This window comes from Chionomys nivalis, chromosome 23, assembly GCF_950005125.1.
Source record: "Chionomys nivalis chromosome 23, mChiNiv1.1, whole genome shotgun sequence".
NCBI classification, from domain to species: Eukaryota; Metazoa; Chordata; class Mammalia; order Rodentia; family Cricetidae; genus Chionomys; species Chionomys nivalis.
In genome coordinates this window covers 48,611,627-48,636,132 of record NC_080108.1, presented here as the reverse complement: position 1 = coordinate 48,636,132, position 24,506 = coordinate 48,611,627, and the positions used below count along the sequence as shown (strand labels likewise).

General features: G+C 41.8%; 1 protein-coding gene and 1 pseudogene across 2 annotated transcripts; one reads left to right on the top strand and one right to left on the bottom strand.

Annotated features, from left to right (window-relative positions):
* The first annotated feature begins 16,268 nt into the window (after positions 1 to 16,268).
* On the top strand, positions 16,269 to 19,349 carry LOC130865293 (uncharacterized; annotated as a pseudogene).
* A 4,080-nt stretch (positions 19,350 to 23,429) lies between these two features.
* On the bottom strand, positions 23,430 to 24,248 carry LOC130865462 (prohibitin 1-like). 2 transcript variants are annotated; one of them, XM_057756524.1, is made up of 2 exons: positions 23,832 to 24,248; positions 23,430 to 23,480 (listed from the first exon to the last, which is right to left on the bottom strand). In XM_057756524.1, exons 1-2 carry the CDS (start codon positions 24,246 to 24,248, stop codon positions 23,430 to 23,432), a joined length of 468 nt encoding a protein of 155 aa, XP_057612507.1. The 2 variants fall into 2 exon arrangements, with proteins under 2 accessions (XP_057612507.1, XP_057612506.1); XM_057756523.1 differs by having other exon boundaries at positions 23,430 to 24,248.
* Positions 24,249 to 24,506: the final 258 nt, after the last annotated feature.

Here is a 24,506-nt window from a genome sequence, read left to right as displayed (position 1 = left end):
ATCTGCATTGCTTTCTTGCTGCTTTCTACTCTGTTTCATAAGCACACTAGAATTCTGATCATCGCTTTCCCATATCCATTCTTCCTTCACCAGAAAGATGCCATTTGTAGAGAACCATTGAGTCTTGGTACCAACATATAAGGTTTCAGCAGGAAAATGAGTGTTGATTTGCAAGAGGTAATTAAATCTAGTTTAATAATGGGGCAATTTTAAGAAAGCAGACAAAGATATGAAAAACCAGGAAGGATTCTGGCATGAGTTACATAGTTCTGTGATGTGGGAAGGTCATTGGTTAATTAATAAAGAAACTGCTTGGCCTCATAGGTTAGAACATAGGTGGGTGGAGTAAACAGAACAGAATGCTGGGAGGAAGAGGAAGTGAGGTAAGATGCCAGGCTACTGCTCTCCAGGGCAGACACGATGAAGCAAGCTGCCAAGTCAGACATGCTGAATCTTTCCCGATAAGACTGGTGCTACACAGATTATGCAAGATAGGTCACCACCTCGTGGTGCTAAACACATTAATAGAAATGGGCCAAGTAGTGTTTATATGAATACAGTTTGTGTGTTGTTATTTCGGGGCATAAGCTAGCCAGGCGGCCGGGAGCTGGGTGGCAGGAACACAGCCTGCAGCTCCTTCTACAGTTCTGCAAGCCGGGCCTTTGGTTTTGATGCAGCAAGGGTTAGAGATGTTACAAGAACCTCAAAGGAAGCATACTGTATCCAGAGAAATCACCAGAAAAGCAAATTGACTTTGAATAGTGCATCCTAGCAGCCTGGGTGGGAGGGACATCCTCTCATCTCATGGTCCATATTCCTACCAGTGATCACCATGGATCAATTTTTTCCTTTCTTTTTTTTTAATTGAAGGGCACACAGGCAGTTTATCAGCATTCCTAGAGTGCCACAGCAAGCAGAGGGAGATGCAGAGTATGGAGCTAGGAGAATTCACATATTATTTGTAGCCAAGTTTCTCTACTGAACGTACAACCATCCAATAAAATCTGCAAAGAGTGAGGTATTGTCCTGTGTGCAGCATTGACGACAGAGAAGTAAGTTACATTTTTCTTTTCTCAATTTACTCTCAAGCTCTGAGACTTAAATTAAATTTAGGAAGCGTGTCACGGAGGCAGGAGTCACAGCCCTCCTGAGAGGGCTCCTCACTGTGAAAAGAAGACATTTGGGACACATTAGGAAGGCATTTTGTTATTGATTTCTTAGAAAACAATCACAAAGATGGGCATTAAAATTACATCAATTCACTGGAATGACTGGGGCGGGGTTTATTCCTGTATGGGCTGAAGTTTTAAATGAACAGTTCAAGAGACAATGCCTACAGAGTCCCTTGCTATTTACAATATAATGGGATGAAGAAATAAACAGGTATTATTCACTTTAATAAACACTTTTTTTTTTTTTTTTTTTTTAACCTGTAACCTAGTTTGAAAACTGAGATAGAATTCTCAAGAACTTTTCTGCGGTTTGGTCAGGGGGTGAAAACAATTCCTATGTCATTTATTCATTATCTGTTGTGTGGTTGGAAACTGGTAAAAACTCTCTTTAAAGATGTGAGCGCAAAGGCTCACAATTGGTGTTTTTTATTTTAGCCATTCTGACAGGTGTAAGATGGTATCTTAAAGTTGTCTTGATTTGCATTTCCCTGATCGCTAAGGAAGTTGAGCATGACCTTAAGTGTTTTTTGGTCATTTGAACTCCTGTTGAGAATTCTTTGTTCAGCTCAGTGCCCCATTTTATAATTGGGTTGATTAGCCTTTTACGGTCTAGTTTCTTGAGTTCTTTACATATTTTGGAGATCAGACCATTGTCAGTTGCAGGGTTGGTGAAGATCTCCCAGTCAGTGGGAGAAGCAGTGTGTTTGTTTTGAACATGTGAGCAGAGGCCAGAGGTAGAAGTTAGGGATCTTCCCTGAACACATTCCACTTACTCTTCTGAGACAGCCTTTTTCTGAGCCCAGAGATCAATGATTGAGTAGGCTTGGGAGCTCTGGGATCTACCTCTTTCTGCCCAGTGCTCTGGTTACAAGTTTGTGGCATCATACCTGGCTTTTCTGTGTGTTCTGGGGATCAAAATCAGGTCCTCAAGCTTGCACAGCTGGATTTTACTATCTCAGCTTCTGTTTTCACACTTTTGAGTAGGGGTAGAGGGTTTCACTGTGCATCCTTGCCTCTCCTGGAACTCCCTCTGTAGACGAGGCTGGCCTCAAACCCACAGAGATCCACCTGACTCTGCCTCCCGAGTGCTGGGATTAAAGGCGTGTGGCACCACTGCCCGGCTTTGCGCTCACATCTATTTATTTATTTATTTATTTATTTATTTATTTATTTAAGATTTCTGCCTCCTCCCCACCACCGCCTCCCATTTCCCTCTCCCTCCCCCAATCAAGTCCCCCTCCCTCATCAGCCCTAAGAGCAATCAGGGTTCCGTGCTGATGGAGGTGGTTCTTGTATTTTATCTGTTGCTTTCATTGGTTAACTAATAAAGAAAACTGCCTTAGCCCATTTGATAGGCCAAACCTTAGGTGGGTGGAGTAAACAGAAGAGAATGCTGGGAGAAAGAAGCCGAGTCAGGGAGTCGCCATGATTCTCCCACTCCAGACAGATGCAGGTTAAGATCTTTCCTTGTAAGTCAGCTCGTGGTACTACGCAGAATATTAGAAACGGGTTAGATCAATATGTAAGAGCTAGCCAATAAGAGGCTGGAACTAATGGGCCAGGCAGTGATCAAAAGAATACAGTTTCCTTGTAATTATTTCAGGGCATAAGCTAGCCATGCGGGCGGCCGGGTGCCGGGGACGCAGCCCTGCCGCTCTTATTACAACACCGTGCCCTGTGGGAAGTCCAAGAACCACCCACTTCCATCCAGGTCTAGTAAGATGAGCATCCAAACTGCCTAGGCTTGTAGTGGGAACTGCGGGCTGAATTCCTGCCGCCCCAGCTCCTGGGCCGCCTGGCTAGCTTATGCCCCAAAATAACAACACACAAACTGTATTCTTTTAAACACTGCTTGGCCCATTAGCTCTAGCCCTTACTGGCTAATTCTCATATCCCGATCAATCCATTGCTAATAATCTGTGTAGCATCAGTTTTACCCGGAAAGATTCAGCATGTCTGTCCTGGCGACTTGCTTCATCGTGTCTGCCTGGGAGAGGGGAGCATGGCCTCTGCTCCAGAGAGCAGAGCTGTGGAGTCTGAGCTCACTTCCTCTTCCTCCCAGCATTCTGTTCTGTTTACTCCACCCACCTATGTTTTAACCTATGAGGGCCAAGCAGTTTCTTTATTACTTAACCAATGAAATCAACAGATTGATATATGACACTCCCACATCATAGGCTCCCACAAAGCCAGTACGTGTAGTAGGATCAAAAACCCATTGCCATTGTTCTTGAGTTCTCAGTAGTCCTCATTGTCTGCTATGTTCAGTGAGTCTGGTTTTATCCCCTGCTTTTTCAGACCCAGGCCAGCTGGCCTCGGTGAGTTCCTGATAGAACATGCCCATTGTCTCAGTGTGTGGGTGTACTCCTCATGGTTCTGAGTTCCTTGTTCATGATCTCTCTCCTTCTGCTCCTGATTTGATTAAAGACCTCAATATCAGTCCGAACACACTGAACCTGATAGAAGAGAAAGTGGGAAGTACTCTATCACTTACAGAAAGTGTTCATCAGCTGGAGAAGTTTCCTGGTAGAGTCGTTAGGAGTTTTCATTTATAAACTCAAATAATCAAATAATCTGCAAATAAAAATGATGTGACCATTCCCTTTACTGTCCATATCCCCTTGATCTCTTTCAGTTCTCTTATTGCTCTACCTAGGACCTTAAGTACCATATTGAACAGGTATGGGGAGAGGGACATCCTAGTCTCGAGCCTGATTTTAGTGGAAATAATTTGAGTTTCTGTCCATTTAGGGTGATGCAGCAACTGTGGGTTTTCTCTAAACTGCCCTTAATATGCTGATGTATGTTTCTCATGTCTCTAGTTTCTATAGGACAATTGACATAATGGGATATTGAAAATTTTTCAAAATGCCTTCTCTATATCTTGTGAGACAATCATGGTCTCTTCCTTTCCTTTATTTATGTATGTATGTATTTATTTATTTATTTATATTTAAGTCTGTTTGTGTGGTAGGTCACATTTATTGATTTACATATTTGAACCATCCGTGTACGTTAACATGAAGCCAAGTAATCATGGTGAGTAATCTTTTTCATTCATTCTTGAATTTCAAGTATTTTCTTGGGAATTTTTGCATATATGTTCATAAGGGATATTGGTTTATCATTTTTTTATTGATTGTGTAATTTTGATATCAGTAATAGTGGCTTCATAAGAAAAAGAAACTGGAAATGTTCCTTCAGTTTCCATTTTGTGGAATAATTTGAGGAGTGTTAATATTCTTTTAATGTCTGGTAGATTTCTGTGCCTTTTTTTGGTTGAGAGATTTTAAATTACTGTTTCTGTTCCACTGGGAGCTAAAGGTCTGTTTAAATTGTTTAAAGCTTGTCCTGGAAGCAGCTCTCATAGACTAGGCTGGCTTTGAACTCACAGAGTTCCAGCTTTCTCTGCTTCCCAAATGCTGGGATTAAAGACATGTACCACCACAACCCGGCCTGTTTACTTCATCTTGATTTAACTTTAGTAGTCATAAATATTAAAGTAGATACCCCATCTTCTCTCTTTTGTTTATTTGGCTAATGGTTTTTCAATCTTGTTGATTTTCTCTAAAGAAATCCATTCTTTATTCTATTGACCTTTATATCAATTGTTAAAGAAGCCATTCTTTGTTCCATTGCCCTTTGTACTAATTATTAAAGAACCCATTCTTTGTTACATTGACCTTTTTATTGATTGTTTCTGCTTTATTCATTTCAACTCAGGGTTTGATTGTTTTTTCTCATTTGCTTTTGAGAGTGTTGTTTCTTTTTGTTTTCCTAGAGTTTACAAGTACATTTTCAAATTGTTAATGCCTCACCATTTCACTTTCCAAAGATTGTTTTTGTTTTTTATGTAAGCGTCATGTGCCATGAACTTGCCTTCATTATGCTCCATAGTTTTGAGTACATTCTGTTTTCATTTTCTCTCAAGTCTAAAATATTTTTTTCCTTCTTGACCCAATTTCCTGTTAGTAGGAGGCTGTTCAGTTTCCATGAGTTTATTTATTTGCTGTCATTATTCACATTTAGCTTTAATCCATGCTGGTCAGATAAGATGCAGGGTGTTATTTCTATTTTCCAAATCTGTTAACACTTGCTTCATCCCCTAACATGGACATTTTGGAGAAAGTTTCATAGGTAACTGAGAAGAAAGTGTATTATTTAGTGTTTGGGTGGAATGGTCTGTAGATGTCTGCTACATCTCTTTTATTTATGATATTATTTTATCCCAGCATTTATCTGTTTAGTTTTTCTGTGGTAAGTTGGGTTATTGAAGTTGCTCGCTATCACTGTGTTAAGTTCAATATATGTTATAGATGTATTAGTATTTCTTTTATGAAACTGAGTTTAGTGTGAGAATTACATTATCACCTTGTTGGGATTTTCCTTCAATGAGCATGTAATAATCTTCTCTATCTCTTCTGACTAGTTTTGTTTAAAAGAATATTCAAATATTAACAAAGCTATACCTCTTTGCTTGATTCTGTTTTCTGGGATGTTTTTCTGTTCTTTTACCCCAAGATGATGTTTGCCCTTGATGTTAACTTGAGATTCTCGAATGTAGCACAAAGATAGACCTTGCTTTCTAATAGAGTTCTTGTCTTTTTTGGGAAATTGAGACCATTAATATTGAGAACTATTACTGAACAAGGTTTATTAACCACTATCATTATTTTTGTTATGGTGTGTTTTCCCCACTCTTGATAAACTATTCTGGAATTACTTATTCTATTTGTTCTCTTGGTTGTAGCAAACCTTCCCTGGAGACTGAAGTTTTTCATTTAATATATTCTCCTATACTGACAAACACAAATCATTTAAATTTATTTTGCCATGAAATATTTTTATTTCTCCTTCAATTATGGTTGATATATTTGCTTGGTCTACTTTGACATCTTGGTCCTTTGATCCATCCAGGCCCTTTCAGGTTTTGGAGTCTCTTAGAAAAGTCAGGAGTTATTTTAATGATCCTTGCCTTTAAATGTGACTTCGTCTTTTCCACTTACATATTATATCTTTTCAAAATGTGACTTGGTCTTTCTTTTCCCTTTTCATATTTTAGTAGTCTTTCTTTGTTATGTGCACTTAGTGTTTGGTTATTATGTGTCACCGGAGTTTCTCTTCTGGTTCTTTCTATCTGATGTCTGTATGCCTTGTCATCTTGATAGGCATCTTTCTCTTCTGATTTTGGAATTTTTCTTCTGTGACTCTTGTAAAAAATATCTTCTGTGCATCTGATCTCGATTTCTTCTTTTTTTATACCTGTTACTCATGTTTTGGACTTTTAAGAGTATCCCAGATTTCCTGGATGTTTTGTATTGAATTTTTGTTTATTTGAGTTTTACATTTCTTTGACAGAGCTGTTCATTCTTCTATGTCATCAAAACCTGACAGTCTCTCTTCCAGTCCTACAATATGTTAAGGAAACTTACCTGTGAGATTTTTTTTAACTTCCTGAGGTTTTTTTGTTTTGACTTTTATTTTAGTTTGCCTTTTCTTTAGTGTTTCTAGTTCTTTGTTAAATTCTATTTGCTTAGCTTTAATTATTTTCCTTATTTCATTAAACTGTTTGAGTTACTATGATCTTCACTGAAGAAATTATTTATACTTTTTTTAAGGTTCTTGAATATATTTGTAATTGCAATGTAAATTCAAGCTTTGTGCTTCAGCTAAGTTGCTTTCTCTGGCCATATTACACTAGGGTCATTGGCTTTTGGAGGAGACATTGTTAGGAATATTTCTAAGAGCCCCTCAACCATTGCAAAATAATTTCAATCAGACTAGATTAGACCAAATTAAAATGCCCACATTTAATAAATGCTGCACTACCGGGTGGACCAGGACAGCATGGTGGGGAGAGGGGCCCATGCAAACCCCTGAGACCACATGTTCCTTTTTCCATTGTGAGCCTAAATATTCTGTGGTAGTGGTCCTTGTCCTCCCTGGTGAGGGGTCAGCACTTGCCAGACTGGGAGTTGGAGTTCAGACCAAAGTAACTCCCAAGCCAGGGGCTGGAGTTATGCTTCCAATTCAATATTACAGAGATATTGTTTTGCTTGCTCATATTTATATTTTCTCACTGGGATCTCGATATCTGGAGTTATGTTTGTGATGTTTCTTGATGTAGATATCTAACCTTGCCTTCTTGAGAGGATATTTAGTTCTTACATTACTGTTACCAAAACCTGTCGTATTGTGAAGTACTCTTTGGTTCTCCATCTTGAATACACTCTGGATTTTATAGTTAAGACTCCAAATAGTTCCAGACCTGAAATTCTGGCTGTAGCTCTGGGTTCAGACTCTAAGCCGTCTCAGATCTGGGTGATAGGATAGCAAAAAAGGAGTGATTTGACTTTGGAGTTCTCTTAGACAGGACTTGGGATCTATTAACCCAAAGGCCATAAGCGTCAGATATGGGGATACACTGACACTAACCAAGAATGCAGCAAGTCCAATGAAGATATAGACTGGATGGGATATATATTCTTAAGGCTGATGTATATACTCTTAGGACTGAGGCAAGCAGGTAGTTGCAGCCCTAAGAGTACTCTGAGGAGACAAGATTGGAGGAGGAAGTGAGGAAGAGGAGGTTATAGGAGCCTACTTAGGTCTCAGGAAAATGAGGCAGCTCTGGGGGATCTCTGGTACAGAGTAGTTCTGCATGTTGGTGGGGAGACCCAAATGAACGGACATGGGCTATGAGGAACGGTTGAAGGCTGTAGTGAGGAAAATGTTGGAGGCACCCAGGATCCACGTGGGGAGGCTGAGTCTCACTGTTCTTCTGAAGTCAGATCTGGGGTCTCACTTTGGAAATGAGTTTCTGGCATTAGGAAACATTTTCTTCATGCTCAAATGCTACAGCCCTAAAAGTGTTAATGGAATCCAGCCAGTGAAGAAAGCCTTACATCTTTCAGAGTGCTCAAAAGTGTACTTGAGACAGCACTTTACGTCATGAAAGCAGACATCCACTAATATTTTCCACAAAGATGTTTTTGCAACTAAGAAAGGAAAAGAAACACACAATGAATATAATTACCAGTTGCTCTAAGAAATTAAAACTAAAGAAAACCAATCTCTAAGGAAAAAATATTAACCATAGACTAGTCACAATTTGGTTATGATTTTATTTTCTCAAATTAAATTTACTTTTTAAAATTTAAAGGTATTCCCAAATACTTTTAAAGTGAAAGCTATTATTCTACCAAAGCTGGACTTTTCTCTAAATGTATTTTTCAAAGTCACTCAAGAGGCCCACATATGTGAAAGATCAAACTTTGTAGTTCGTGATGAAAACACTTTGGAAAAGATTAAAAACCAAAACCCAAACAACCAAATGCTAACAGATGATTGAATTGGACACAAAGGACTGGTACAATGTAATCTAGAGATAAATGCTGTGGGCTGTTAACAAGCACAGAATGGACTTCAAATTTAATGGTATTTTCAGAATACAAACTTTATGGTAGCAATCCCATGTGGATCCATGGCCTCTTGTGGATGAGCTCATCATACAGAGGTAAAAGACACTGATAACTGAAAAAAAACATAGACCAGTGGCTAATTTTAGTTGTAGACTGAACAACCCCTTTCTCCATATTTTAAAAAAATCAAGAATTTGTGAATTTTATGTTTAGGTAGGAAAAAAATGCCTGTTGTATAACATGGTACATAGTTGTCTTGCTACCTTATTATTAAAAAATGTTTAGTGTTGGACAACTATTGCCACAAAAATGGTCATTAGAAGAGATAATAAAAATTTTAATTAGCCAGATTTTTTCTTTCCACTTCCATAATATGTATAAAATCATGCTATATATAATGCTATTTATTTATTAATGAAGATCTCAAGCAATCTGACTTAACTGAAATTCATAGGGTACTCTACATAAAATGGCATAGTGTAGATTTATATTAAAATGCACATGAACATTTATTATAATAGAACATTTATTAGTCAATGCCATATATTTTCAGAAGTTTAAAAGAAATAATTATGTGAAGTGAATTCTATGGCTGTTATATAGGTCATCACAAATATAGTACATATTTCTTAGCATTTTTATACTTACGTATTAGATGTATTTCTTTCTTTCTTTTTTTTTTTTTTTTTGATTTTTGAGACAGGGTTTCTCTGTAGCATTTTGGTTCCTGTGCTGGAACTAGCTCTTCTAGACCAGACTGACCTCGAATTCACAGAGATCTGCCTGCCTCTGCCTCCTGAGTGCTGGGATTAAAGGCGTGCGCCACCACCGCCTGGCCTAGATGTATTTCTTGAATGCAAGATATTATTGTTTAATTGACAAAAATATAGCCTATAGACATGTCTCAAGAATAACTTAATCTAAGTGAAATATCTTTTCATTCCTAAGCTTGCTGTTAGCACTTAAAATTAAGAAATGATGTCCAGAATCCTCAATAAATTGCTGTTTACCCACTTAGTAGATGAGATTAGACTTTCTTCATTGCTGTTGTCTATCAAGACAGTTTCCTACTGTGTGTCCCAGCCTAGTCTCAAGTTTATGATTCTCCTGTCTCAAGAACAATTTTCAATTATTTTCAAGATGCTTTCACTTAAAAAATTTTAAGTAATACTAGTTGTCTTAGTTAGGATTCCTGTTGTAAAAAGACACCATGACAACGGCAACTCTTGTAAAGGAAACCATTTAATTAAGGTGGAGGCTTATAAACTTCAGAGTTTCAGTCCATTGTCATCATGATGGAGCGTGGTGGAGGCTGGCATTCAGTCAGATACGGTGCTGGCTACATCTTGGCCAGAAAACAATAGGAGGTTGACTCAGTGTCACACTGAGTGAAGATCAGGCAAAGCCCATGCTCATAGTGACACACTTCTTCCAAATCCACACCCACTCCAACAAAGCCACACCTCATAATAGTGCTACTCCTTAGGAACTTATTGAGGTCAGTTACATTCAAACTACCACATTTCACTCCTTGGCCTTCATAAGCTTATAACAATATCATAATACAAAATGCATTTAGTCCACCAACTTCAAAAGTCCCCGCAGTTTATCACAGTCTCAACAACGTTAAAAAGTGTAAAATTCATGCAAACTCTTAACTGTAATGCCTTGTAAAATCAAAATTAAAAGAGTAGATCACAAACTTCCAACATATAATTGAACAGGATATTCATTACTATTCCAAAATTCAGGAAAGGGAGCATAATGAGGAAATACTGTACCAAAGCAAGACCAAAACCAACTGGGCAAACTCCAAATTCTGTGTCTCCATGTCTGATGTCAAAATGAGCTTCAGAGATCCAACTCCATTCAACTTTGTTGACTGCTATACACTTCTTTCTCTTGGGCTGGTTCTGCTCTCTGAGAGCAGCTCCCCTTGACGGGTATCCCATGATGTTGGCATCTACACCATCGTGGGTTCTCCAGGGCAATCCAGACTTCAACTTCACAGCTTCACACAATGGCCTCTCTAGGTCTCCATTCAAGGATAGCCCTGACACATGCCTGACCTCAAGTGCTTTCCTCAGGTCCATTTCCTTGGAATATCTTTTCCTACTGTTTCCCATCATTTTTAATGATAGAGAGATATCTACCTTTGATGTTAAGTTGTGTTTTTTGCATGCATGCCACAGAAGTATGGATATTGTTCTCACATCTATTCTTCTATTCTGTGTCTCTTTTTATTGGGAATAGAAACAACTGCTGTTGAGAGTTATCAATGAGCAGTTTTGCTGATTTCTATTATTTTGTTGGTGTGATGGTGGTGGTGATGGTGTGTATTTGTGTATGTGTGTACATTACTACTCCTTTAGTTTATTGGTATGGTATTATTTATTCCTTGTGTTTTCTTGGGTGTAGTTAATTTTTTTCAGGTTGAGGTTTTTTTTCTAGGTCCTGGGCTCAATTTGTAGATAGATACTGATTAAATGTAAAGTTATTTTTCTCCATCTTTTTTATTTTGATTGTAAGTTTGCTAATTTTAGTAGTCTGGCTGATATCTGTGGTCTCTTAAAGTTTGTAGAATATCTTTCCAGGTGTCCTTTGGGCTTTTAAAGTCTCCATTGAGAAGACAGATACTTTAATAGATCTACTTTTATATATTATTTTTCCCTTTTGGCTTTTTAAATTGATTTTATTGAGCTATACTTTTTTTCTACTCCCCTCCCTTCCTCTCTACTCCCCTTCAACCCTTTCCCAAAGTCCCCATGCTCCCAATTTACTCAGGAGATCTTGTCTTTTTATACTTTTCTTGTAGATTAGATCCATCTATGTCTCTCTTAGGGTCCTCATTGTTGTCTAGGTTCTCAGAAATTGTGTTTTGTAGGCTGGTTTTCTTTGTTTTATGTCTAAGAACCACTTATAAGTGAGTAATATGATATTGGTCTTTCTGGTCTTTCTGGGTCTGGGTTTTTTAAAAAACTGTCTGTTCTTATTTTACATACCAATCTCCGTTCTCCCTCCCTCCCTTCCTCCCTCCACCTTCATTTTATCCCACTCCCATTCACTCCTCAGCAAGGGTAAGACTTCTCATGGGGAGTTAACAAAGTCTAGTACATGGCTTTGAGGCAGGACCAAGGCCCTCCTCACTATATCTAGGCTGACCAAGGTATCTTTCCAAAGAGAATAGGTTCCAAAAAGCCAGTTCAAGCAGTAGGGATAAATCCTGGTCTCACTGCCAATGGCCCCACAGTCTTTCCCAGCCATAAAACTGTCACCCACATTCAGAGGGCATAGTGTGGTCCTATGCTGGTTTCTTCTCTGTCTAGCTGGAGTTGTTGGGTTCCTGTTACCTCAGCTAAGCTGTTTCACTGGGTGTCTCCTTTATGGTCTTCTTTTCTTGTAATCTCACTCCTCTCATTCTTTGATTGATTTTTGGGAGTTCAGTCCAATGTTCCACTATAGATCTCTGCCTCTCTTGGGGTCCATTTCCAACATAAACTATCTCTCTGGACTGGTGTGGAGGCACAACTCACATGGTTTTGTTGGTAGGGAGATTCTCAGTGAGCCCTCATAAAATCCTGAGTTCACATCCTAAAAAATACTCTGTTTATTCTCCAAACAGCCTTATATACCAAAACATAAACTAAGGGGGAAATTCATTAGCATTCTGTTTCCTAGGTGTTGTGCTTTCTTGTCCCTTTAATGGACAAGCCATGCCCACTCCCATTACCTCTGACCTGCTCCTTGCCATCTTGCCCCTTCCCTCTTCTGTTTCTTTGGCATGCACACGTGTTGTCTCTGTCTCTTTACCTCTTTCCCTCTTTCTCTTCTCTTCTCTCTCTCTCTCTCTGCCTCTCTCCCCCAATAAAATGCTTTATGCCTATCTTTGTGTTTATGTGTCTGGTACCCTCTGCCACCGGCCACAGGGCACGTGCCCTCCCGCTGGTGGGAAACTGACTGTCGCTGCTTTGTCACTGGCTCCGCCAGCCCGCCTCGGGGAACGTTTTAAGAATAAGACTAGGTAACCAGACTGATGACTCTGGTCATATCCATACCTTTGACCTCACCTTTCTATGCTCATTGTGTTATGTCTCCTTACCTTCCTGCCCTGTATGCCAGCTCTGTCAAGTAGGCTAAATTAACATCTCTATTCCAGGCATCCTCCAAATTACAAAGAAGGAGCAAAACAACATCAGCATATCCTGTCCTCAGGAGACAGCCAATCTGAAAGGGCTTTTAGCACCTCAGCTGCTATTGTGGCTTGAGAGCCTGGCTGCTAATAAAAGGCAGAAGTATGTGGCCTGTATAATATTGCTCCACAATTCACTCTCTCTTAATAATTTTAAAATAAAAACCCGTGCTTCTGCAACAGGACAGAAGATCAGACCTGCCTTCAGCAAAGATCTCTCCCTTTATCCAAAATTACCCATCATGGAAAGTCAGGCATATTTTATTTTATGTGAGTTCCTGTCTTAGGTTTTTTGGAAAGGAGAGACTTCAAACCCATCAGTGACTGCTGATCTCTGTGAAGGAAAGAGATAAGGGAGAGTGATACCTTTGGGCTCTGTGTTGGAGCCATACTTTCTTGTCAGGATAAATTATGACACTTTATGCATAATCATGCTTCTAAAGGCTATAGTCTCCTATTTAAAGGAGAAGGAATCTCCTGATTTGAAAATGTTTCTTCACCTAATATAGAGCACCTCTTAAATTTTTTACATTGTATCAAAATCTAAAATTTTTAACATATGCATTTAATCCAAGCATTTACAGGGTGTGTTAAAACTTTTCTAACATCTGTAAGCAGTTACAAATATTATCAGGTCAATATCAACTTTTCTCAACATCTTATAATCATTTACAAATATTTTCAGGTCAATACCATAATTTTTCAACATTATTGGTCAATACCAACATTTCTCAACATCTTATATATAGTTACAAATATCATCATTATTAGGTCAATATTATAACAATGAATTGACAAACATACCACAAATTTTCTTAAATCCACATTAATCAAAAGACAAGAAAAGCTTTTCTGATGGATGAGAGTACAGTGACATTGCTGTTATCAAATACCAGTTCCAGTCTCTGAACCCTTAGGCTGCCCCTTATTAAGTGTAGAGGCGTTTCAGTCATTCCTTATTTTGAGTCTTTCTTTCCCTAAGTGGAAAGCTTAGGTATTAGTCCTTAGTTTCAATATTTTAATCAAAATGAATTCTGTGTCCCAAAGATTAAAATAGTCAGATGTTTAGTCTGCATCTCAGCTCCAAAGCAAACAGGATTCAAACTGCAGAAAGTTGTAGTCAACTTAGCAGGGTCTCTGGGTCTGTGTGTGCTCCAAGTGTCTGGAAGCAGCTGTGCATCTGTCCTTCAATGCAGCATGGCACCCTGCAGTGTAGAGTGGTGGTAGCAGGTCTTGCAGACCAGGCACATCTTCTTGTCTGATCTGTAACCCCTTGATCTCCTTTTGTTGTCTTATTGCTCTAGCTAGAACCTCAAGGACTATATTGAATAGATATGGAGAGAGTGTACAACCTTGTCTTGTTCCTGATTTCAGTGGGATTGCTGGGAGCTTCTCTCCATTTAGTTTGATGTTAGCTGTTGGCTTGCTGTATATTGCCTTTATTGTGTTTAGGTATGTTCCTTGCATCCCTGCTCTCTGCAAGACCTTTATTATGAAGGGATGTTGTACTTTGTCAAAGACTTTTTCAGCATCTAAACAGATGATCATGTTTTACTTTTTTTTTCAGTTTGTTTATATGGTGGATTACGTTGACAGATTTTTGTATGTTGAACCATCCCTGCATCTCTGGGATGAAGCCAACTTGATCATGGGGGATGATTTCTTGATGTGTTCTTGTATTCAATTTGCCAATATTTTATTGAGTATTTTTTTCAAAGTTCATGAGTGACATTGGTATTTAATTCTCTTTCTTAGTACTGGCTTTGCATAATTTGGGTATCAGGGTAGTTGTAGCCTCTTTAAAAGAGTTTGATAATGTTCCTTCTGTTTCTATTGTGTGCAATAATTTGGGGAGTATTGGTATTAGTTCTTCTTTGAAAATCTTGATGGTTTCTGTGTTGAAACCATCTGGTCCTGAGCTTTTTTTTTGATTGAGAGACTTTGGATGACTTTATATTTCTTTAGAAGTTAAAGGTCTATTTTATTTGCTTATCTGGTATTGATTTAATTTTGTTAAGTGATATTTATCCAAAAAGTTGTCCATTTTCTTTAAGTTTTCCAATTTTGTGGAGTACAGGTTTTTGAAATATGACCTAATCATTCTTTGGATTTCTTCCATGTCTGTTGTTACGTCCCCGTTTTCATTTCTGATTTTGTTAATTTGAATATTCTCTCTCTGCCTTTTGGTTAGTTTGGATAAAGGTTTGTCTATTTTGTTGATTTTCTCAAAGAGCCAACTCTTTATTTCATTGATTCTTTGTATTGTTTTCTTTGTCTCTATTTTTGTTGATTTCAGCTCTCAATTTGATTATTTCCACTGTCTAGTCCTCCTGGGTGAGTTTGCTTCTTTTTGTTCTAGAGTTTTCAAATGTTCTGTTAATTCACTAGTGTGGGATTTTTCCAGCCTCTTTATGAAGGCATCTGTGCTAAGAACTTTCCTTTTAGCACTGCTTTCATTTTGTTCCATAACTTTTCGTATGTTGTGTGGTCATTTTCTTTGAATTTTAGGAAGTCTTTAATTTCTTCCTTTATTTCTTCCTTGACCTATTGATGATTCAGGTGAGCATTGTTTAATTTCCACGTGTTTGTGGGTTTTCTGTGAAAGACCCTACAGACCCCCTCCTCAGAACCCGCAGCTAGCAGGCTCCCCGGGAGAACGTCCTGTTTGCTTGAAAGATTCTCAGGATCAGCAGCTAGCCTGCTCTCGTGAGAGGAAAACAGGATATCTATAAGATAAGACATCTACAAAGCAGGATGACTTCAAAGGACATCTACAAAGCAGGATGACTTCAAAGTAGGATACCTATAAGATAAGAGCAGGATGTCTGCTGCCGGACATCCAAGCTGGGAGAGGAAAACCATTCATGCCCCCCCCCCCCCGCCTCATTCTGATAACCACGCTTCTGCTTCTGTAAATTGCTTTTTGCTGCCCTCTTTCCTATAAAAAGTCCTCCTCCCAGTCTGCAGGCGCGCAAGTCCTCCGAAAGACTTTGCCGCCCGCAGGTACCTGTGTCTACCTAATAAACCTCTTGCAGTTTGCATCCGACTCGTGGTCTCGGCCTGGTCTGTGGGTCCGGGGTCTCCACCTGAGGGAAGGTCCCTACCGGGGGTCTTTCATTTGGTGCGTTGGCCAGGAATTGAAGGCCCCCACCCAGGGACCACCGACCCACCATCGGGAGGTAAGCTGGCCAGCACCGATTTGTTAGTCTGTGTCTGCGTCGTTTCTGTGCTTTGTTAACTCTGTACACTCAGATCTGGGTGCTCTGTATCTGGCGGGCCCAGGAAGGAGCTGACGAGCTCGGACTTCCACCCCGCAGCCCTGGAAGACGTTCCAAGGGTGTCTGGAGCCCTGAATTAGGTGGCAGCTTTTTCCGGAGCTCAATCTGTATCCCAAAGTCTTGCTTTGCTGACTTGGGTCTGAATCTGGAGCCCTTTCGGTGCTCATCTGACGGGCCACATTCCAAAGGTGGCCGGAGCCTGATTTTTCACAGTCTCCGTCTGAAGTTTTGCTTTCGGTTTTGCGCCAAAGCCGTGCTGAGCGTCCATATTGTTTGTGTCTGATTGTTGGATTTTTGTGTTTAAATATGTTCTTTGTTTTTGTATATCTGTTTGTGCTCGAGTCTAAATCTGGTACCATGGGACAATCGTTAACAACCCCTCTTCACTTAAGAAGGGGGGAAAATTGGGGTTTTAACTGTTTCTCAGAGACTGGAACTGATGGTATTTAGTAACAACAATGTCTGTCTTTGTACTCTTACTGGAATTGACCTGATGATATTTGTAACTGCTTATAGAAGTTGGAAAAGTTTGACACACCCTGTAAAATGTTGAGCCTCCTCCATATGCAGGATCAGATAGCCCAGAGGGACCTGAAGCGGCGATGGCCGAGGGGCCCCCACAAGAATCCCCGGCCCTCTCACCTATGGCTGGCCAACAGAGGGACAGACGCGAGCCGCCGCCTGATTCCACCTCCCACGCCCTTCCCCTCCGAGAGGGTCCGAATGGGCAGCAACAGTACTGGCCATTCTCAGCTTCTGATCTCTATAACTGGAAACAGCATAACCCTTCCTTTTCCAAAAACCCAGTGGCGCTGACTAATCTAATCGAGTCTATTTTAGTCACCCACCAGCCCACCTGGGATGATTGCCAGCAACTCTTGCAAGCCCTGCTGACCTCAGAGGAAGAGCAAAGAGTCTTTTTGGAGGCTCGGAGAAACGTTCCAGGCGACAACGGTCACCCAACCCTTTTGCCTAACGAAATTGACGAGGCCTTCCCTCTGACGCGACCTGATTGGGACTTCACCACAGCTGCAGGTAAGGGACACCTACGCCTCTATCGCCAGCTGCTTATAGCGGGTCTCCGAGGGGCAGCATGCCGCCCCACTAATGTGGCTCAGGTAAAGCAAGTGATACAAGGGAATGAGAAAACTCCCTCTGCCTTTTTAGAGAGGTTTAAGGAAGCATACAGAATGTATACTCCCTATGACCCGGGGAACCGGGGCAGGCCATTAGTGTTTCAATATCCTTTATTTGGCAGTCCAGTCCGGATATCAGAAGTAAATTACAGAGGCTGGAAGGTCTGCAGGGGTATACAATACAGGATCTGCTGAAGAGGCAAAGAAAGAGAGAAGGAAAGGAGAATTTACAAGTATATTCAGAGGAGCAACCAATAAATGAGGAAAGAGACATGAAACAGAATAAAGAATTAAGCAGGCTGCTGGCCACTGTAGTTCAAGGACAAGAAAGAGAGGGAGGTAGGCTGGGAGAAAGGAAGGGGGCCAAAATGGACAGGGACCAATGTGCTTATTGCAAAAGAAGAGGCTCTTGGACCAGGGCATTCTCATCCCCTGCCGGTCACCATGGAATACCCCCCCTTTTACCAGTAAAGAAACCAGGGACTGGGGACTACCAGCCAGTGCAGGATTTGAGGGAGGTCAACAAAAGGGTGAAGGACATGCACCCCATGGTCCCCAACCCCTATAACTTATTGAGCACTCTGCCACCATCCCACGTTTGGTATACCATATTAGACTTAAAGGATGCCTTCTTCTGCTTGCGGCTGCATCCGGAGAGCCAGCCCCTTTTTGCCTTTGAATGGAAGGACCCAGATCTTGGTCTTTCGGGTCAATTGACCTGGACTAGGCTCCCCCAGGGATTCAAGAACAGCCCGACCCTCTTTGATGAGGCTCTGCACCGGGACCTGGCGACTTTCGGGTCCAGTACCCCACCCTGACATTGCTCCAATACGTTGATGACCTCCTTCTGGCGCCGCTTCAGAGAAAGAATGTCAGGAGGGCACAAAGTCCCTCCTACAGACATTGGGACAATTAGGATATCGGGTATCAGCCAGGAAGGCTCAGATGTGCCAGAAGCAAGTCATTTACCTAGGTTATCAATTAAAAGATGGACAGAGATGGCTGACCGAGGTGAGCAAACAGACTATCACTAACATCCCTGCCCCCCGGAACCCCCGCCAGCTGCGAGAGTTTCTGGGAACAGCGGGATTCTGCCGCCTCTGGATCCCAGGGTTTGCCGAGATGGCTGCACCCTTGTATCCTCTAACTAAACAAGGGACAATGTTTGATTGGGGAGAGGAACAGCAGAGGGCTTTCAAAAACATTAAGAAAGCCTTACCAGCCTCCCCTGCTTTAGGCCTCCCTGACATCACCAAACCCTTTGACTTGTTCGTGGATGAGAGACAGGGTTACGTCAAAGGGGTCCTAACTCAAAAACTGGGCCCTTGGAGGCGTCCTGTAGCTTATCTCTCAAAGAAACTCAACCCAGTTTCTTCAGGGTGGCCGCCCTGTCTGCGAATGGTAGCAGCTATTGCAGTCCTCACTAAAGACGCTGGTAAACTAACCCTGGGCCAGCCACTGACTATCCTGGCACCCCATGCGGTGGAAGCCTTGGTCAAGCAGCCTCCAGACCACTGGCTCTCCAATGCCAGCATGACTTAGTACCAAGCCCTGCTCCTGAATGCGGACCGGGTGCAATTCGGACCTGTGGTCGCTCTTAATCCCGCGACCTTGCTCCCCCTGCCTGAGGACCCGGAACACCACGACTGCCTCCAGATCCTCGCAGAAACACACGGGACCAGACCGGACCTGATGAATCAACCCCTCCGAGATGCTGACTATACTTGGTATACGGATGGCAGCAGTTTCCTGGCAAATGGGAAACGAAAGACGGGGGCAGCAATGACAATAGAGACTGAGGTAGTTTGGGCAGAAGCCTTACCAGCAGGCACCTCCGCCCAGAGGGCTGAACTCATCGCTCTGACCTAGGCACTCCGGATGGCAGAAGGTAAGAGACTGAATGTTTATACGGATAGCCGATATGCATTCGCCACGGCTCACATACATGGGGAAATTTATTGAAGACGAGGGCTGCTGACCTCAGAAGGAAAGGAAATTAAAAACAAACTTGAGATACTGGCACTCCTGAAAGCCTTATTTTTGCCCCCAAAATTAAGTATTATGCACTGCCCTGGGCATCAAAAAGGCCATAGCCCTGAGGAAAAGGGAAATAGGCTGGCAGATAACGCTGCTTGAGAGATTGCTATAAAATCAACCAAGACTTCCCAAGCTCTCCCCTTGACGAACCCGGAAGAGGCCCAAGCCTCCAGTTCGCTACCCTATAGTAAAGAGGACATTGATCTCCTAAAGAAAATGGGGGCCACATATGACCCCGAAAAGCAACATTGGGTTTTCAAGGAAAAGATTGGTATGCCAACAAAACATACTTATAAAATAATAGACTACTTGCATAAATTGACTCATTTGGGGCCAAAGAAGATGAAAACCTTGTTGGACAGACAGGAGTCAGGCCAATACCTCCTGAACAGGGACGGAGCCCTGCAAAAAGTGACTGATGAATGCCAAGCCTGCGCTCAGGTAAATGCAGGCAGAACCAAGCTTGGTCCAGGAGTTCGGGCACGGAGACATTGTCCCGGAGTACATTGGGAGATCGACTTTACAGAGGTTAAGCCAGGTCTCTAGGGGTACAGATACCTCCTGGTGTTCATAGACACTTTTTCAGGATGGGTAGAAGCCTTTCCCACCAAAAACGAAACCTCAAAGGTGGTGACCAAAAAGCTCTTGGAAGAAATATTTCCCAGGTACGGAATGCCTCAAGTCTTGGCACCGATAATGGGCCTGCCTTCGTCTCCCAGGTAAGTCAGTAGGTGGCCAAACTCCTAGGGGTCGAATGGAAATTACATTGTGCGTATAGACCCCAAAGTTCAGGACAGGTAGAATGGATGAATAGAACAATTAAGGAGACCTTATCCAAATTAACACTTGCAACTGGCACTAGAGACTGGGTGCTCCTCTTACCACTGGCCCTGTACAGGGCCCACAACACCCTGGGGCCTCATGGACTGACTCCTTTTGAAATCCTATATGGGGCTCCTCCCCATTTATAAATTTCTTTAATTCAAACATTGCCGATTTTGCTAACAGTCCTTCTCTGGAGGCTCATTTACAGGTGTCTACAGATTGTGCAGAGAGAGGTTTGGAGGCCACTCGCCGCTGCTTACCGAGACCAACTGAACCAGCCGGTGGAACCGCATCCCTTCCAGATAGGAGATACTGTTTGTGTCCGCGGACACCAGACCTAAAACTTGGAACCTCGGTGGAAAGGCCCTTACACTGTCCTTCTGACCCCCAATGGCACTAAAGGTTGACAGCATCACAGCCTGGATCCACGCCTCACACGTTAAGGCCGCCCATACAGCTGACAAAATGGAGCCCGCCGCAACCCCAGCATGGAGAGCCCAACGCACTCAAAACCCCTTAAAGATAAGGCTTACCCGTGGGGCCCTTGGATCATTATATGGGCCCTACTAAGACTGGGGATGGCGACATTCCCGGGATATGACTGCCATCACCCGGGGGGTGGAGGGGGACGACATGGGACCAGGAACAAAGACTTCTATGTTTGTCCAGGATGCCACCCCAGGAGGTAGATGCAACCCCTTAGTCTTAGATTATGGAGACCAGCCAATTTAGACAACTTCAGGCAGCCATGCATACTGATATCAAGGCACTGGAAGAATCGGTTAGCGCACTTGAAGAGTCATTAACCCCCCCTCTCAGAGGTAGCCCTACAAAACAGGAGGGGGCTAGACATGTTGTTTTTACAAGAGGGAGGGTTATGCGCAGCACTCAAAGAGGAATGTTGTTTCTATGCGAACCACACTATGACAAAGCTTTGAGAGAGGTAAAGACAGACACAAAAGCTGCTCGAATCACAACAGGGATGGTTCGAAGGGTGGTTTAATAAGTCTCCCTGGTTTACGACTCTATTGTCTCCTCTGATGGGTCCCTTGATTGATTGTCCTCCTTCTGATACTCCTGTTTGGGCCCTGCATCTTAAACAGCTTGGTCCAGTTTATGAAAGACAGGCTGTCAGTTATTCAGGCCCTAGTGCTGACCCATCAGTATCATATGGTACAACAACAAGAAACCGAGGTTCCCTAACTGCTTAGAGTAAAAGATTTAACTCTGTGATAAAAGAAAAGGGGGGAATGAAAGACCCTACAGACCCCCTCCTCAGAACCCGCAGCTAGCAGGCTCCCCGGGAGAACGTCCTGTTTGCTTGAAAGATTCTCAGGATCAGCAGCTAGCCTGCTCTCGTGAGAGGAAAACAGGATATCTATAAGATAAGACATCTACAAAGCAGGATGACTTCAAAGGACATCTACAAAGCAGGATGACTTCAAAGTAGGATACCTATAAGATAAGAGCAGGATGTCTGCTGCCGGACATCCAAGCTGGGAGAGGAAAACCATTCATGCCCCCCCCCCCGCCTCATTCTGATAACCACGCTTCTGCTTCTGTAAATTGCTTTTTGCTGCCCTCTTTCCTATAAAAAGTCCTCCTCCCAGTCTGCAGGCGCGCAAGTCCTCCGAAAGACTTTGCCGCCCGCAGGTACCTGTGTCTACCTAATAAACCTCTTGCAGTTTGCATCCGACTCGTGGTCTCGGCCTGGTCTGTGGGTCCGGGGTCTCCACCTGAGGGAAGGTCCCTACCGGGGGTCTTTCATTCTGAAATTAATTTTGCTGTTGAATTCTAATTTTAAGCCATGGTGATCTGATAAGATATTTGGGGTTATTTCAATTTTTTTGTATCTGTTGAGGTTTGCTTTGTTGCCTAGTATGTGGTCAGTATGAGACAGTGCCATGAGGTGCTGAGAAGATGGTATATATATACTTTTGTGTTTGGGTGGAATGTTCTATAGAGGTCTACTGAGTCCATTTGAGTCATAACATCTTAGTTCCCTTATTTCCCTGTTAATTTTCTGTCTTACAAACATGTTTAGTGGTGAGAGCGTGGTGTTGAAGCCTCCCAATATTAGTGTATGGGGCTTAATCTGTGATTTACACTTTAGAAGTATATATATATATATATATATATATTACATATGAGGGTGTCCCTGTATTTGGGGAATAGATGTTCAGTATTGAGATTTCCTCTTGATAGATTTTTCCTGTGACTAATATGAAATGTCCTTCTTTGTCTCTTTTTATTGATTTTAGTTTGAAGTCTATTTTGTTCGATATTAGGATAGCTACACCAGCTTGTTTCTTAGGTCTATTTGATTGGAAAAATTTTCCCAACCCTTTACTCTGAGGTAATGTCTGTCTTTGAGGTTGAGGTGTATTTCTTGTATGTAGCAAGAGCGTGGATTCTGTTTTCATATCCAGTCTGTTAACCTGTGTCTTATTATAGGTGCTTTGAGTCCATTTATATTAAAGGATATTAATGACCAATAATTGCTGTGTCCTGTTATTTTAGTTTTCATTATTGGTGATGTTATTGTGTTTGTTTTTCCCTTCTCTGGGATTTGCTGCTGTGAGATCATCTATTGTCTGTGTTTTTGTGGATATAGCCAACTTCCTTGGGTTAGAGTTTTTCTTCTAGTACACCATGAAAGACCTGATTAACAGTGTCCCCAAACAGCACAAAGCAGTTTGGATAAAACTACATCCATATTTCCAAATATTGTTTATAATTATTTGTTTAAATTTATGCTATAGAGATTTGCATTCATGTGAATCTTGATTTATTGATACAAATTTAAGATCAATTTTGTTATATGTATATGTATTTCTGATCTTAATTAAGGTTTTATGTTTGTGTATCTCAGTTAAAAATGTAATATATAATTAAGAAATAAATATCAATAGATAGTCATCTATAATAGTCAAAGTTGTAGTCATGTTAGATTTTCTAGATGAGATATATTTCAGTTATGTATTCTTCAGACCTTTTAGAGATCTTCAAAATTTGACATTTAAAATATTTACAAAGTTAAGACTTTTCATGCCATGAGACACATCCATTCTTGGCAAAACCAAGCTACTTCAAGAAAATGATGGGCATTGAAGAGACTCCTTATAGAGTTAGTTAGCCATTTGGGGAAGAAACTGCTCTTTATTTATTATTTATTTATTTATTTATTTATTTATTTATTTATTTATTTATTTTTGGTAATTACAGATCTGAAGTGATTCTGCTTTTATTTCCTTCACGTTAAGCCAATCACGGAATTTCACAGTGATTTCTGGGGTGGGGCAGAAGGAAAGTGTATTCAGAATGATCGAGGCCACGGCCTGGTTGGCCTGAGAAGGTGAAAGCAGGGGGCCTCACTGGGGAAGCTGCAGGAGCACCGACTGCCCTGCTGGCAGGTAGGTGATGTTCCCAAAGCGAGAGAGCTGGTAAGCAATGTCCTCAGCTGCTTCCAGCTTCCGCAGCTCAATCAGGCCATCGCCTGCCGTGGCCAGGGAGTTGGCGATCAGCTCGGCTGCCTTAGAATCGCCCTCAGCAGAGATGATGGCTGCCTTCTTCTGCTGCTCAGCCTTTGCCACCACAAATCTGGCCCTCTCCGCTTCCTGCTGAGCCACCTGTTTGGCTTCCACTGCTTCTGTGAACTCCTTCCCGAAGGTCAGATGTGTCAAGGACATGTCATACAGGATGAGCCCAAATGTTGCTGCTCTCTCTGTGAGGTCATTGCTCACCTGCCGGGAGACCAGCTCTTGCTGGGTGATCAATTTTCCAGCATCAAAGCGAGCCACCACCGACTTGAGGATCTCTGTAGTGATGGAAGGCAGCACCAGCTCATCATAGTCCTCGCCGATGCTGGTGTAGATACAAGGGAGCTGGCTGGCCACCGGCTGGAAGAGGATACGTAGTGTGATACTGACGTTCTGCAAATCTTTGCTACCAGTGATGACTGGTACGTTCCGTGGTCGCGAGCGGCAGTCAAAGATAATTGGTTTCTGTACCCACGGGATGAGAAAGTGAGTCCCTTCCCCTACCACGATGTCCTGTACTCCACGGAATTGGTCAAAGATGACAGCTCTGTGCCCAGCATCCACATTATACAAGGCGGAGTTCACCACGCCTTCTGCCACTGCTAAAGCCAGGCCGAACTTTCCGATGGACTCAAACACTTTGGCAGCCATGATTCATTCTGTTGTACCCACTCACACCTGCTTCCACTCTCAAGAAACTGCTCTTGCCTGGACTGTTACATAAACTGGACATGCAGGACCTGCAGAGAGATGACTGCAAAACTTGCCTATAGGTGAGATGGTCCTGTAGAGTTTCTGCTTCATGATGGAGTCTGTGAGACATTCTGAAGTATACCAAAAATTGACTGGCAAACTGCCAATATAGATGGACCTGTCTTTGAAATTTTCTACTTCATGAAAAAGTGTGCC